This window comes from Echinops telfairi, unplaced genomic scaffold, assembly GCF_000313985.2.
Source record: "Echinops telfairi isolate 266 unplaced genomic scaffold, ASM31398v2 ScPeMD7_7430;HRSCAF=8468, whole genome shotgun sequence".
NCBI classification, from domain to species: Eukaryota; Metazoa; Chordata; class Mammalia; order Afrosoricida; family Tenrecidae; genus Echinops; species Echinops telfairi.
In genome coordinates, this window is record NW_022111330.1 from 630,516 (window position 1) to 646,899 (window position 16,384).

Below are 16,384 nucleotides of genomic sequence, written 5' to 3' on the forward strand. Positions count from 1 at the left end.
GGTAATAGAACTATGCACACCTATCTATATGTTGCACACCTATCTATATGTTAAGAATTAAGGTTGCAGATGGACATTGGCCCTCAACTCAAGTACTCCCTTAACACAAGAACACTTTGTTCTAACAATCCAGCATACTGTGATGCTCACCTTCCCGACACAATCGCTGAAGACAAAATGGGTGTATAAGCAATGTGATGAACAAGGCTGACAGTGCCTGGCTATCAAAAGATAGCATCTGGCCTCTTAATGGCTTGAAGATAAACAAGTGGACATCTAGTTGAGAGGCAACAAAGCCCACATGGAAAAAGCATACCAGCCTGTGCGATCATGAGGTGTCCATGGGATCAGGTATCAGGCATCTAAGACCCAGAATAAAACCATACCCAAGGTGAATGGGGAGGGGCATGGAGTGGAGACCCAATGTCCATCTGTAGATAATTGAACATCCTCTCTCAGAGGGGTCACAGGGAAGAGATGAGCCAGTCAGGATACAGTATAGCACCAGTGAAACACACAACTTTCTATAGTTCTTTAGTGCTTCCTTTATCCCACTATCATGACTTAAATTCTACCTTACAAATCGGATTAGACCAGAACATGCATACTGCTACAGATAAGAGCCCACAACACAGGGAATCCAGAATAGATAAACCCCTCAGGGACAACAAGGAGAGTAGAGATACTAGGAGGATTAGGGTGGGGAGAGAAAGGGGAAACCAATCATAAGGATCAACCTAGAACCCACTTCTAGGGGGATAAATAACAGAACAGTGGGTGAGGAGCAACAGAGGACAATGCAAGATATGGAAAAAATAATCTATAACTTATCAAGGGTTCGCGAGGGAGAGAGGGGGAAAATGGGGAGCAGATATCAGGGGGCTCAAGTGGGAAGAGAATGCTTTGAAAATGATGATGGCGGCATATATGCAAATGTGTTAGACACACTGGAGGAATGTATGGATTGTGATAAGAGATGTAAGAGCCCCAATTAAAGTATTTTTTTAAAAAGAAGATGGTAATGGAATATTTTCATGAACATTTTAAGCTGCTATTTTTCTAAAACTGCTTTTAAAAATATTGCCTGGTCCATTGTTGCAGCCATTTTGTCAGTCTATCTCCTTGGACTTCATCATTTTCAGAACTCTGCTAAAAAAGTATGATGTCGTACATCATATCTTGTATGTTAAGGAGGCAGGATTAAGGTGGGCTATATCTTGAGTCGCAGCCTTACAGGAGGGTGTAACTCAAGCCTCACACATACTCAAGATACTTTCTGGCTTGAGTCACACTTTTTATGTTAGCAGAAAGAGAAGAGAGCAAGAACATCAACAACAAAGTTGAGAGAGCCAGGTTCTGCACTGAGAACCTCCTACACCTAGGGGATGGATGATTGATGCCAAGTTACCAAAGAAGTATAAGCCCACCGATGTTTAAAAGAGACAAGGATCTCTCCTTGGGGCCAAAAGACATAGGGAGAGCCTTCTAGAGCGGGCACACTGAATTCAGATTGCTAGCCTCCTAAACTACGAGACAATCAAGTATAATGCAGTTATCCAGTTATGGTATTTCTGTTCTAGTAGTCCTAGAAAATAAGTAACTTGATTTGGAGGTTTAAGGTCATGGTTTTATAGAATATCTAAGTTAAGGGGTCTAATAATGTGCTTACTGCTTCTGTTCTGTCTCCTAGTTCTCTGCACAGTGTCTGGATCTTAAAAGCTTGCAAGAGGTCATCCAAGGTAAACGTCTCTTCTACTCACTTGGAATAATTGAGGAAGAAGAGTCAGGAGGAGATGGAGGGAAAGGAAAGTGTGATTAACTGTCTCCAAAAACTACTATCTCCTTTGACAGGAGACCACAAGAACTGAAGGGTGTTTGGCTACCATTCAAGAACATTTTGATCAAAGATGCCACAGAAGACACATGATCAGGGGAGAAACGAACTAGCACAGTGGCTGGAACAATGAATTCACACACAATTATGAAGAAGGCACAGGACCAGGCAATGCTTTGATCTGTTCTACATAATGACATTATGAATTGGAATTATGATTACAGTCTGTGAGTTCTGTGAAAGATTACAGGGAATTTTCAAAGCCAACCCCAAAAGAGTGGGAGGAACACCTGAAGTCAGAAAGAATGAAGAAAAAGGAAAGGGGGAATATACTTCAGCCTTGCCTCATAAGAACCAACTTTATACTGATTATGATTTGCAAAATTATCCTTTCATCTCATTAGTATTCCTTCAGTGGAAAAAATCAGGAACCACTTTCACAAGTAATTCCTGCCATAGACAATGATACCCTTGTTTGAAGTTTCTAACATGCAGTTACACAGCTGAATTAGCTTTACCTTACCTGTTAAGAGTAGCACAGTGACTTTGAAATAAAAATCACTGGAACTAAAAATTCTTCTGGCAAAAGGTCCAGTTAGTGAAACACTGATCTTGGCCAATAATTAGGAGTAGAGAATTGTACATAGATGAACAGGTAGACAGTTTTTATCATAGTGATGAACAACTTGTAGAATTTATAATTTAATAGTAGCACTTTTTACAATCATTTACATCTAATATATGACTACTAACTTGCTTAATAATAAAACCTGTTTCTCTTCTTTAATATCTGCCTCAAACAGCTTTTACAAGAGCAGTATAGACATACAGCAAAGTTCAAAAGACAGCTGGCTAACCAGGTTTATCACAATCACATTTTCAGTTAATTATCTTAGAGAATTTTAATTCAGCATGACAACCAAATATTCCAAATAATGTAGGCTTCAATAAAGTGTTGAATTTAAAATTAGTGCTTACTTCTTTGTGTCATCTCAGTGCGTGTTAGGTCCTCTGTTTTCTTGGAGTACTTTCTTATGCTGATGCCAATAAGGGTACTCAGAAATGAAAGTTCGGATTCTAAACGTCCAAGCGGTCTTCTCAAATGTGTTGCAGACTCCCATCCTTCAGACTTTGGTTGATATATATTTTTTAATGATTTCCTAAAAATAAAATACAAATATTTCATTTAATATACTAAATTTTCTTCAAACCATTTTGGTTTTGTCCCATTTATTCTCTTCCCATTAAAAATTTGAGAAGAAATATCTAAAAATCAATGTGGATACCAACAGAGTAAAACTTAATACAAATATAACTACTAAATTGTCCTAACGTCTTTACAAATAGGAAACATCTTTAAAATAAATACTTACCAGAGTATTTTGCTAAGTTAATGTGTCAATTCTGATCCAGAAATTTCCAATCTAATGTGTGATATACCAAAGTATCTCACATATTGAAAAATGTTTTAAAATTAAAAACCAAACCTTACTAGGTAACTTTTATTTCTAAAACAAATAAATATCATAGTGTAGTGGTTATGTGTTGGGCTGTGATCCAAATAGCAGTTTGGGACCACCAGCAGTTCCAAGACTGTTCCTGTAAACAGTTAATGGTTTGGACCCATGTGGTAGGGGCAGGGTGTGGCAGCGGGGTGTCAATGTGACTGACTACGCAGCACTCCAGCACATCTGGGAAGGCCAGGCCTTAATGCTCTCAGGAAACTGAGCCATTCTCTCATTTGCCTCTGTCAGTCTTTTAGTTAGTTCAGGCAGAGAAACGGGTTTGGTGTCATCTTCTTTACTACTCTGGCCCTGAGGACTAGACAGGGGGTTTTCTGCCTTCTGCGCAGACTCACTGGAGTCAGAACCGTTCACGGTGGGCTTACAGAGCTGACTCTTCTGGTGCTGGCGGATCATTTCCGCCAAGGTCTCCTGGACTTCAGCAACGGTTCTCTGCGAGCTATGGAGACTGGCACGCTGTTCTGATATGAGCTCCCGACATGTGCCCAGCACCCGCTCACTCTCTTCTGTGAGTCTCAAGCCCAGCGCTGGGGGCTGACTTAGCTCTGGTGGTACACTGTGAGTGGTAGGGGCGGAGAGTGGCAGCACTGACTCAAAGCTCAAAGGCAGTGAGTATATATTTAGTAGGAGTAGGAAAAACATAGTCACCATATTTCAAGCTGAAAGAATTGAAGAAGAAAGTCAAGTCCTGGCTTGCCATACTGGAGGATTTTATAGGCAAAATATTGAATGATGAAGGAAGCATCAAAAAAAAAAGATGGAAAGAATTTTTTAAAAAGTCACTGTACCAAGAAGAATTGGTAGACATCAAGAGGTACCATATCAAGAGGCAGAATAGATTGAGGGCCAACAGAATTAAAGGAAGAATTCCAAACAGCACTGAAGGTATTAGCAAAAAAAAAAAAAGGCTCCAGGAACTGATAAAATACAAATTGAACTATTTCAATACAGCACTCGAAGCACTCACTGATTTATGCCAAGAAGTTTGGAATTTAATTACCTGGCCAACTGACGTAAGAGATCCATATTTATTCCCATTCCAAAGAAAAGTGACCCAACAGAATGAGGAAATTATTCAACAGTATTATTAATATCACATGCAATAAAAGTCTACTGAAAATAATTCAAACACGCTTAAAGCTCTCCACTGACAGCTGGAAGAAACTCAAGGTAGATTTAGAACAAGATGTGGTGTGAGGGATATCACTGCTGAAGTCAAATGAATACCAACAGAAAACACCAGAAAGATGTTTACTTGTGTTTTATTGGCCATGCAAAGGCATTTATTTGTGTGGATTATAACACACTCTGGATAACGTTGAGAATGGGAATTCCAGAACACTTCATTGTATTCTGGAAATCAATGTGGAACCTGTACATGGCCTAAGAGGCAGCTATTCCAAAAGAACAAAGGAATACTGCATGATTTAAATTAGGAAAAGTATGCATCAAGGTTGTAACCAAAAGTTCTTTTTCAGTTACCATATTTATTCAATCTGTATTCTGAGCAAATAACCCAACATATTGGACTATATGAAAAAGAGTGATTGCATCAGGATTGGGGAAAAGCTTATTAATAAACTCCAATTGATAAAACAACCATGCTTGTTGGAAATATAGGAGGACTTGAAGCAGTTGCTAATGAAAATCAAAGACTGCAATCTTCAGTATGGATTGCAACTGAAGGTAAAGAAAACAAAAATCCACACAACTAGATCAATATACACCAATCATGATAAATGGAGAAAAGATTGAATTTGTGAAGGATTTCATTTTGCTGGAATCCAAAATTAATGCTCACGAAGCAGTTAAGAAATCAAACAACGCACTGCATTGTACAAATCTGCTGCACAAGACTTCTTTAAAGTGTTGAGAAAAAAGGAAGGCACTTGGAGGACTAAGGTGTGTCTGACCCAGGCCATGGTATTTTCATATGCATGAGACAATGGCTAAGGAAGACTGCAGGAGAATCAATGCATCTGAATTATGTTGTTAATGAAGAATATTGAAAATGTCATGGACTGCCAGAATAACCAATAAATATGTGTTAAAAGAAGTATAGTCAAAATACTCCTTAGGAACTGAGGTGCGAGACACGACATCCCCTCACTGACCCACAGTGTTGCAGGGAACAGCACTGAAGATACAGTGTGGGAATTGTGCCCAGTCTGACACCCCACTCCATGGCAAAACATGAAGGGAGTGCAAGAAAGCAGCAAAAGGAGCAAAGCAACAAAGTCCCTGAGGAATCCTGAAAATAGAAATCAGACTAGGAGGCCAGGGCTTGGCACCTCATCACACTCGACTGGAAAGCATTCATAAGCGTCAGCAGAAAGACCTGGAACTATTTATAGTCATCCCCCCCTCCCCCTCTTTTTCCTTGAACAAGGGACCATCTAGCAGGGAAGCAATAAAGCCTAGATGAAAGCAAAACAGCCTGTGTGATTGCAAGGCATTGATGGAATCAGGTAGCAGAAGACCCAAAACAAACATTCATATTGATGCGGAGGAGGGGGGTCGGAGTGGAGACCAAAGCATATCTGTAGACAATTGGACATCCCCTCACAGAAGGGTCACAAAGAAGGGATGAGCCAGCCAGGATGCAGTACAGCACTGAAGAAACACACAACATTCCTCTAATTCTTTAATGCTCTCCACCCCACTCTATTATGACCCCAATTCTACCTTACAAATCCAACTAGACCAGAGCATGTAAAATGGGACACATAAGAATTCTCAACACATGGAATCTAGGATAGATAAACCCTTCAGGAACAATAATGAGAGTAGGAATACCATGAGGGTAGGGGAAAGGTGGGGAGAAAAAGGGGAACTGATCACAATGATCGATGTATACCCTCCCCAAGGGGACAAACAGAAACCTGGGTGAAGGGAGATAGCAGTGTAAAATATGAAAATAATTTATAAATTTTTCAAGGATTCACGAGGCGGGCGGGGGGAAGGAAAAAAGAAGAGCAGATACCAAGGGCTCAAGCAGAAAGAAAATGTTTTGAAAATGATGGCAACATAGGTACAAATGTGCTTGATACAACTGATGTATGGATTGTTATAAGAGCTGTAAGAGCCCCCAATAAAATGATTTATAAAAAATCAAAACAACAAAATTCCTCCATTGGATTCTGCTGCATAACCTGATTCCCCTTAAACATCATGTGTCCTCTACTGTCTATGAGTTGCCTCCAATCTTAGACAAAAATCCTAAGATTCTGATCTCTATTTTACTGATTATATGGAATGCATTAAGTCATAGCTCCTCTCTGCAATAACTTCCTAAAACCCCCTAAAATATACCTCTAATCATGTTTCTTCTTCCTGCAAGGTTATTGTTGTTACTTGTCATCAAATTAGCCCCCATAATTGGTTACAGATCAGACAACTGTAATTTATTCTTAGTAAAGTAACATGGAAACTATCACTGACAGAAAGGTATTGGCTACACATGAGATCTATTGCCTGGGAATCAAACATGGGTCTTACATATGTAAGGCAAGAATTCCACCATTGAGTCATGAATATGTAAAACATGTTACTACAGAATCAATTCCAATTTATAGTACACTTGTAGTACAATTGTAGTACACAGAACTACCTCTTAGGGACTCCACAATTTTACTCTTAACAGATCAGATTCCTTAATCTTTCTCCCACGGAGAAATTGGGTTTGAACTGCCCACCTTTTGATTAGCAACTGAGCACTTAGTCACTGTTTCACCAGGGCTCCTTACCAATGCAGAAGAGAATGAAACACTATCCAGTCCTGGCCCATCCTCACAGTACTTGTTATGTTTTAAGCATATTGTTGCAGTCAATCCATCTCATTGTGGGTCTTTCTATTTTTCTGTTCACTCTTTACCAAAAATGTTAACCTTCTTCAGGAACAAATCCCTCATAATAACATGTTCAAAATACACGAATCTCGCCATCCTCAATTCTAAGGAGCATCCTGACTGTACTTCTTCCAAGGCAAATTTGTTTGTTCTTCAGGCCCATTCAAACCCGCTGCAATCAGAGTTGGTTCCAAATCATAACTTTTTTAGGCAAAGTACAACTGCCTCTGGGTTTCTATGGCTGGAAAACTGAACAGAGGCAGAAAGCCTCATTTTTTTCGCGAATGGCTGGTGTTTTTGAATAGCTGACCACAAGGGTAGCAGTCCAAAGAATAACCAAAAATGGAAGAAGCACACAACCTGTGTGATCCAAAGATGAGGACAACAATATCCAAATAGGATGAAGTGATAAGTATCAGAAATTAAGTTGTGAACCATCTAATTTGTGGAAGGCTACTGAAAATAGTGGGAGCCCAAAATCTATCTGCAGAGTATCTAGTCAGATTAAGCCTCTGACAGATCCCCTCTAACTACAAATAAGGGACCAAGCAGCTTTATTATCAGACAGAGTATTGTAAACTTGATTGTGGTGTATCGAGGATGGTATAATATGATACTTGGTCAGTTGACATCCCTCTGGATCTAATCTAAATTTGTTCTAGAACAGAAATTTCTCTTTTAAAATATTGTTGGTGGTCTTTTCTTTCATATTCTTTTTTGAAAATCATTTTATTAGTATTATTATTTTCTTCTTTTTCTTTTGTGTTTGTTTGCTTATTGTTTCTGTCAGGTTTTCCAGTTTATGAAGCACAGAAAGAGTTGATGCATAAAAACAATAACCGATGCAAAGGTTTATCAGGAAGGGGGGCCAGGAGAATTGGAGAGCAAGCAATGAATGCAGGAGGGGGGAGGGGGCATTAGAACTGATTGTGATGATGTATATGTAACTTTTTAAAAGCGATTTAACTATGGAAGTATATGATACGTAAATACTACATATAAAAAAAAGGTTACTGGGGAAAAAAGAAGACAAATTAGCCAATGGTTACCAAGGATGAAGGAGGAAGAGGAGTTTTTGCTTGGAAGGCATTGAGTTTATATTAATGGCAACGGAATCATTTGGAAACGAATATCAGTATGGTTGTACAACATGAAGAGTATAATCAATGGCACTGAATTATACATGTAGAAGTTGTTGGAGAATGTTTTGTTGTGTATATCTTTGCCACGATAAAAAAAAAATTACATGAATAACAAAGAGTACACGGAAAAAGAAAATGTTCTAAAAGTTACTGTGGTAATGATTATACAACTCTTCTTGATATAATTGAGCTACTGAATTGTATGTTATGTGGATGAAGTGCCAATAAAGTTGTCAAAAATACAATAACGAACTATGTCGGCATGGCTTTGTTCTTCTGGCAATCCAGTCCAATTTCAGTATTATTCAAAAACACTACAATTCAAATGTACCAATTCTTCTTATGTCTTCCCTCATTTATTGGATCACTTTTGCATATATATATAGAAGTGACTGAAAATACCATGGTTTGGGTCAAATCCACCGTAGTCACTTTAATTCTCAGTCTACTAAGTGATATGTTTGCTCTTTAACACTTTAAAGAGGTCTTTTGCAACAGATTTTCCCAATGTAATATGTACTTTGATTTCTTGACTGCTGCTTCCACGACTGTTGATTGTAAATAGAAACAAAATTAAATCCTTACCAATGACAATATTTTCTCCTCTTAATCATTGATCTAGTTGTGAGGATTTTTATTTTCTTCACATTAAATTGTAATCCATTAGATTACTCTTTGATGTTGATCAGTAATTGCTCCAATTCCTCCTTGCTTTCAAAAAACTAAGGTTGAGTCTTCTGAATATTGCAGGTGGTTAATCAACTTTCCTCCAATCCTGATGCCAAGTTCTTCATATAACCAGGTTTCTCAGATTGTCTCAGCATACAAACAAATTGAATAAGTATAGTGAAAGCAAATAACCACAATACACACCTCTTTTGATCTCAAGCAATTCAGTGTCCCCTTGTTCTATCTGAACACAAATGTTCTGGAATTCCCATTTTGTTTTGTTTGAACACAAATGTTCTGGAATTTCCATTTTTTGCAATATTATCCATGGTTTGCTATGATAGACATAATCTAATACTTTTGCCGAATCAATAAAATATAAGTAAACATCTTTCTGGTGTTCTCTGCTTTCAGCTAAGATCCACCTGACATTAACAATGATATCCCTATTTCATGTCCTCTCCTGAATCTAGTTTGAATTTCTGGCAGTTCCCTGTTGATGAACTGCTACAATCATTTTTTTAAATTATCTTTAGCAAAATTTTACATGTAACATTGATATTGTTCAATAATCTCTGCATTCCGTTGGGTCCCTTTCTTTGGAATGAGCACAAATATGGGTCTCTTCTAGTTGGTGGGCCAAGTAACTTTCAAAGCTCTTTGAATTGACGAGTGTTTCTAGCACTGCATCAGTTTGCTCAAACATTTCAGTTGGTATCCCATCAATTCCTTGAGTCTTGTTTTTCACTAATACTTTCAGTGAAATTTAGGCTTCTTCCTTCAAAATCATTGGCTCCTAATCATATGGACATTGAAAATTTATTTTTTGTAACAATAACTGTGTATTCTTTCCATTTTCTTTTGATGCTTCTTGCATTGTCAAACATTTTACCCTACACATCTTTCAACATTGCAACTCAAGGATTGGATTTTTCTTCAGCTCTTTCATTTTGAGAAACGATAAATGTGTTTCTTTTCAAATCTAGATCTTTGCACATTCCAAAATAATACTTAACTGTGTTTGCTTGAGCTGTCCTTTGAATTTTTCTGTACAGTTCTTTTATTTCAAGATTTCTTCCATTTCCCATTCATATTTGCTTTCTTTCTCATCTTTTTAATGACCTTTGCTTTCTCTATTTATGATACCCTAGATGCCATTCCACAACTCATCTGCTATGAGTTAATAACAATGCTTACTTTACTCATTAGTGTTTAAAGTATCTAAATTCAGGCTCTAAAATCAGATGAGATATACTCAAGGTCTCATTTTGGCTCTCATGGACTTGTCTTCATTTTTTTCGGCTTCAACTTGAACAATATAAGCAACTGATGGTCTGTTCCTCAGTCATCATGGCCTTGTTTAACTAATGATATTGAACTTCTCAATCATCTCTTATCATAGATATTGTCAATTTGATTCCTGTGAATTCCATTTGGTGACATTCATGTGTATAAGCATCTCTTACTTTGCTGAAAAAAGTTAGTTGTAAAGAAGTCAATGGTCGTATAAAATTCTATCATTTGACCTCCAGAACCACTGCACTAGGGCATCACTAGTTTCTGTCACCCAGTGTGACAACTCATGGCATCACCCCTATGGGCCTCCTCCACTACCAGACCATATGAAATCCTTGGTAACATTTATTATCAACTCTAATCATAAAATGATAAGGTAATGTTGTAAACTCCTTAAACTTAATATTGCTTAGATTTTATGAATACTAACGATAAAGTTATGCTTTCAATCTTTTTACATTGAACTACAGTATTAATTACATTAATAGTAACTGAGCAGAAAACTTTTACTTTTTTTTCTTTCAAACTATTGTATTAGGACCTAATCCAGACATCATGCCATTTAATCGTTCAGTCATATCAAGCAGTTTTGTGCAATTGCTACAATCAGTTTCAAAAAAGCCTTTTTTGATCTTTCTCTTTTCCTTTAATCACTATTTCATTCTCACAGAAGTTATTAATAGTTTCACAAATATTATTTACTACAGTATTAAAATGCCAGAAAATTTGACAAATTCAGTGACTATAAAAACAGTAATGATAACATTACATGCTCTGGTTACTAACACATGCAGTGGAAACCAGAAGCATCAATGAAATTGCATAATAATGACAGCTCGGACCTGAGCACATTAGAAGGTTTTAAAAGGTAAATTAGTGGGGGAGGGGGGAGAAGGGGGGAGGGGAGAGGGAAGGGAGGGGGAGAATGAGCAAATGATATTGAGGGCTAAAGTGGCGAGCAAATGTTTTGAGATTGATGAGGGCAACGGGTGTACATAGGTGCCTGACTCAGTAGATGTATATATGAACTGTGATAAGAAATGTACGAGCCCTCAATAAAATAATTTTTTTTAAAAAGAGTTCAAATTTTATTTATAAAATAAAATTTTATAAATTTATAGTGTGAACAAGGAAAGCCCTCCACAGTTGGGAGTTAAAGTAAAAACAATTATTCCCAAATACTAATTATTAAATTCACTTGGAGTTTCCACTTAGGATATAGAAAGCTGGAAACAGCATAATTCCCATATTTATTAAAAAACTTCCAGATAATCTGAAAATTCCCAATGCTTGAACCAATAAAAGCTGAGGTGTGGTGCAAATGCTTAGTTGAGGCAGATGCTATAAGATGCCCTACTGACATTCCATTTCTCACTAGAAAGGAGGCCATCATTGTGCTCAAGGCCAAAAGTTTGATCAAATCAATTTTTAAAATCTCCTTTGTGTAACTGTCTCCTGAAAGTACACTCTGGTATTAATTCTATTATCAGTCAGAGTCTAATCAGGAGAAATAAAACACAGTTATTTAAGTAAGGAGATTTTAATATCAATATTTCATTATTAGATAAAACAAAAACTAAGTATTAAGGAAACATTAAAGACTAACTTAAGGCAGAGCAATAGTATATCAACTGATTCAGACTTTAGTATGAATTGCTTTCTCGACGAGAGTTGCCTCTGTAAATTAAGTCTGATTTGGCTCGTAATCTTCTGACAAAAGCGTGAGTCATGGAAATTTAGACCGGAACTATCCATCTGAAAGCATCCAACTAGGTTCCTGATAGGCTAAGGCTACAAAACAGGAAAGTGGATGTTGACTGGGAAGTAGAACTCAGCCTCTTAGAGTCTGTGGCCGTTGTGGCTGGGAAAGAAGTGGCTAATGTGCCTAGGAAGCTCAGTGTGAATGTGGGCACTCAGGTAGGACCGTTGTCATGTAATCGGAAATTCTTAATGTAGGTGAGCACCCTGAACAAACCACACATGCACTGCTGGCAGCCAGATCATAGGAGTAAGAAATAATGAGAGTACACTAGGATTAGGAAAATAGTCCCCTTCCCCATATAAGGTCTTTCCATTGACTCCATTGACAAAATGTAACATAGTACCTGTGCAAAGGGAAAAATCCTTACAGTTCCCAGCTCCATATTTTCAGTAATGGCAATGAAAAGGAAATTTGGAATGGATAATAAGTTAATGGGGAAAGCCAACACACATATAGATAAGAATTCAATCTGGTGCTTATTTTGCCTTCTCAGATTTATATTATATATATACATATATATATATATATATATAACTTTTTATCATGCCTGATAAGGTTTTTGTCTTTAGAGATAGACATGTTATATATGAATTTGGTAATTGGGGGTTTATATTATTCTGGCTAACTGTGCTTTTTGTGATGTCAGACGCTTCATTTCCATGTTTTGTTTATTTTGTTGTTGTTTTACTTTCATGTTGCCTTTGGTTTTCCCTAAGAATTCTATGAAAAATAAAGCCCATATCTTAATGCTCTCTCTCAAAAAAAAAAAAGGTAAATTAGCATAGTTTTGCCTTTTAGGTATAATTAATACATGTAAGCTGGGCTAAAGAAAAATGTTTTTGTTGTTGTAACTAACCACAGAGATATTTTTATTAAAAAAATACATTTCTACTGAGACACTGCACAGAGATTTTCTGCTTTCACTGGGGTGTCACTCCTCTGACAGTGTCATCCAGTGTGGTCTGCAACTTCCTAATGATGCTACTGGTGGGGCTGAAGGAATTCTGTATTCTTTAACTCCTGATGATGTTGATAACTTCCAATCTATAGAGCTCCCTTACAGTAGAAAGGTACAATTACTCTTTAACTTGTGGGATAAATACTTATGCCCCGTTCACTTCTTTTACCCTCCTTTGTACCAATTACAGCTTAGACCCATGATTCCTTCTCATGAACACGCAAACATTTCCTTTATAAATCCCTGTCCCTCCAACTTTCCACTAACTCTTGCACGATCAACTAAGGAAATCTCATAATCTACACCTATGTCAAAAAGTAGTTTCTGGTTTCGAGCAGTTTGCTGGTTAGAGATGATACATTTATAATGAACTATTATAGTCCTGTAGAAGTCCGAGCGGCATATTGATTTTGCATTAGGCTGTAACGCACGAGATTGGCAGTTTGAAATTACCAGCCAGCAGCTCCGTGAGAGAAGGCTGGGCCTTTTTACTTACAGTCTCTTAAAGTTACAGTTCTATGCTGACTTACAGGATCGCTGTGTTAGCATCCATTCCTTAGGCCGAGTAAACCCACAGGATCAGTTCTACCCTGGGGCCAGTCCTACCCTAGCCTGTAAGGGTCTTTATGCATTGACTTGAGAGCACTGAGTTTAGTTTTGGTATTACAGACCTGTAGGAGCCGTGGTGGAATAATGGTGGTGTTTCGGTTTTGCTGACTGCAAGAGTCAGCAGTTAAAAACCACCAGCTGCTCCTCAGGAGAATGGACAGGGGTCAAGGGCAGTTCTACCCTGACTTAGAGGGTCACTAAGTGCCAGTGAGTTCGGTTTTTGGTTCCTGTAAAACAGGCCACCTTCATTAACCAATGAGTTTCAGGTGGCCTTTCAACTTCTGTTGACAAAATCCTACTAGCGTTCGAATTATATAAACCAATAGGAAAAAAGTTTCTTTGCTTCCGCATTTTTCTTAATACAATGCCAATTACTGCTGATCCGTATTATGAATCCCTCCGCCTAAATAAATCCTAACAAATAGATTTTTATTATTGACTCGGTTTCTTTTGACAATGTAATGCTCAAAATTCTCAGTAACTGGCGCCTCGATAGCAGTGAGCTTGGCCATTATTATGATAGAACAAACACCTTGTAAGTAAGACCATATTTTGAGACGCCCTGTAACATTCTGCACATTGCCCGCTTGAACTGGGTACCCGGGAAACGGTGTGGAAAGGTATTAAGAGGGAAAGGAAATAGTCCCTTGGGAATGGGGTGCCGGTCGCCTAGGAGACGGCTGTCAGCGGGACGGAGCGGGAGGGGCGGCCAGAGCTCGTTGGGGACTGGGCTCAAGGAAGGCGGTCACGTACTTGGTTCCACAAGCCTCTCTCCCGGGAGCCGTCGGCGCTTCGCAAGCACGCCTCAGAGCGGCGATCTCGGCCTCCAGAGCGCGCACGTCCTCCTGGACGTCCATGCTGCCGCGCTGACAGGAGCGGCGCCAGGGAGGTCCGGGACGCCTTCAGCCTTCAAGGCTCCCGCGCTCGCTTAGCGCGAACCACTTCTCGAACTCCGGAGGGGGGCGGGGGGAGCACTTGCTCCGGAACACAGAGACACGAGCTCACGCAGGGTCCCACGGCAGCGTCCGTCCCTGCGGACGTGCCCACTGCCGTCAACAACAAGCCTTGACACGTCTCAGAAGTCGGTTCATTATAACCTCAACGCCAAGGGTGCCGGTGCCGACCCGCCGCGCGGACCGCTTGGAGAAATCCTGGCGCGTATGTCACGACGCCGGAAGTACCCGACCACGTGAGCGGCAGCTGCGCTTCCCTGTTTCCTGCACTTCCGCTGACTAAATCACCGGCCTCTGTGCTGTGCAAGTCAACAATGTGCTTCAGAAATGCTCGGCTTGGGCTTGTTTGCGGATATTGAGAGGGAAATGGCGGAAGCATCCCGATAGCAGCGACCTCGAAAAACAGCGCTCTTGAACTGGCCGGAGCAACGGGACATTTCCAGGCGGTTGTGGAAACCGGGGAGGAAGAGTGCTGCCTGCTTGGGCCTGTGATTAGAAGCTGAGGTCTTTGCGGCGCTGACTGTTATAAAGGTCTGGTAAGGAGGGGATTTGGGACATAGAAGATGCTAGAGCCTACACTTTCTCGGAGGAAGAAGGGTGGATTTGGTAAATTGGGCTTGGGGAGGCGGCTACCCAGAGGCAGAAGGCTGTATAGCTCACGTCCTGAACCCCAAGCCCTGCTTGAACTTTGGGCGTCGGTTGGGTGTCTCCCTAGGAATGACTCCCTAGGTATAGTGGTTACGCTTTGGGCTGTGATCCGCTTGGTCGGCAGTTCGAAACCGCCAGCCGCTTAGTGGGAGAAAGACTGGGGTTTCTACTCTTGTCAACAGTCTCGGAAACCCACAAAGGGGTCGCAGTGAGTCGGCATCGGCTGGATGGCAGTGAGTTTCTGGAGTGGGTGAAGGGGGGTGTTGGTTTTGTTTAATGACTGGTCCACTTGCAAGGAAGACCGGTGCGCGTTGAGTGATAGACCTCAAATTTCAGTACCTCCGCTGAAGTTTTCTTGAGTCTCCTCGCCATCAACCTTTGGATGAATTTGTTTTATTTTAATATGATGTACTATGTTAAGAGTGCTAAGTTTTGAGGGTAGATCTGGATTATAGTCCAGGCGCCACCACTAATTTTCTGTGTAGCATTGAGAAGAGACTTACCTCTTTGAATTTAAATGTGTTCATCTGAAAAATGGAAATACAGAGTAAGTACAGTGCTGGCACATAGTTAACAAATCTGTTTTTGGTTGCTATTAAATCACTTCCAATGTATAGTGCAACAGTAGTACTCACAGTGCTACTGATCCTGTACATCCCTCACAGTTGTTGGCTCTATTTGAGCTCATGGTTGGAGCTGCTATGCCAGGCCACCTTGTTGAGGGTTTTCCTGTTTTTAGCTAATCCTCTTCATTACCTAGCATGATTTTCTTCTCCAGAGACGGAACTCTCCTGATTGGAATGTCCAAAGTACAGGAGCTAAAGCCTTGCCATCCTGCTTCTAAGGAGCATTCCAGCTGTTATTAGCTGTAATTATTAATTGATCTTTACTCTCAAACTGTTTTTGCAGACCCTGCTGTTGTGACAAAGGAACCCTGGTGGTGCTATTGGCGTGGACTGCTAACCACAGCTAGCCCCAAGGTTGGTCATTGAAACCTGTAAGATGTTCCATGAAAAAAAGATGAGGCTACCTGCTCCCTTAAAGATTTTTTTTTCTTTTAAAAAAATCATTTTATTTGGGGCTCATACAACTGTTATCCCAATCCATACACACATCAATTGTGTAAAGCGCATTTGTACATC

At 39.6% G+C, this 16,384-nt stretch overlaps 2 protein-coding genes across 2 annotated transcripts in view; one reads left to right on the plus strand and one right to left on the minus strand.

Moving 5' to 3' along the window:
- The window catches only part of LOC105979931 (centromere protein P), a 369,435-nt gene extending 354,937 nt beyond the window's left edge, over positions 1-14,498 (minus strand). The window contains exons 1-2 of the mRNA XM_013008632.2: positions 14,395-14,498; positions 2,813-2,994 (exon numbers count right to left, since the gene is read on the minus strand). Of these exons, the coding sequence (XP_012864086.1) occupies positions 2,813-2,994; positions 14,395-14,498 (286 nt within the window). The remainder of the gene's footprint in view (positions 1-2,812; positions 2,995-14,394) is intronic.
- A 1,684-nt stretch (positions 14,499-16,182) lies between these two features.
- The window catches only part of NOL8 (nucleolar protein 8), a 43,827-nt gene continuing 43,625 nt past the window's right edge, over positions 16,183-16,384 (plus strand). The window contains exon 1 of the mRNA XM_045298651.1: positions 16,183-16,222. The gene's annotated coding sequence lies outside the window, so the exon portion shown is untranslated. The remainder of the gene's footprint in view (positions 16,223-16,384) is intronic.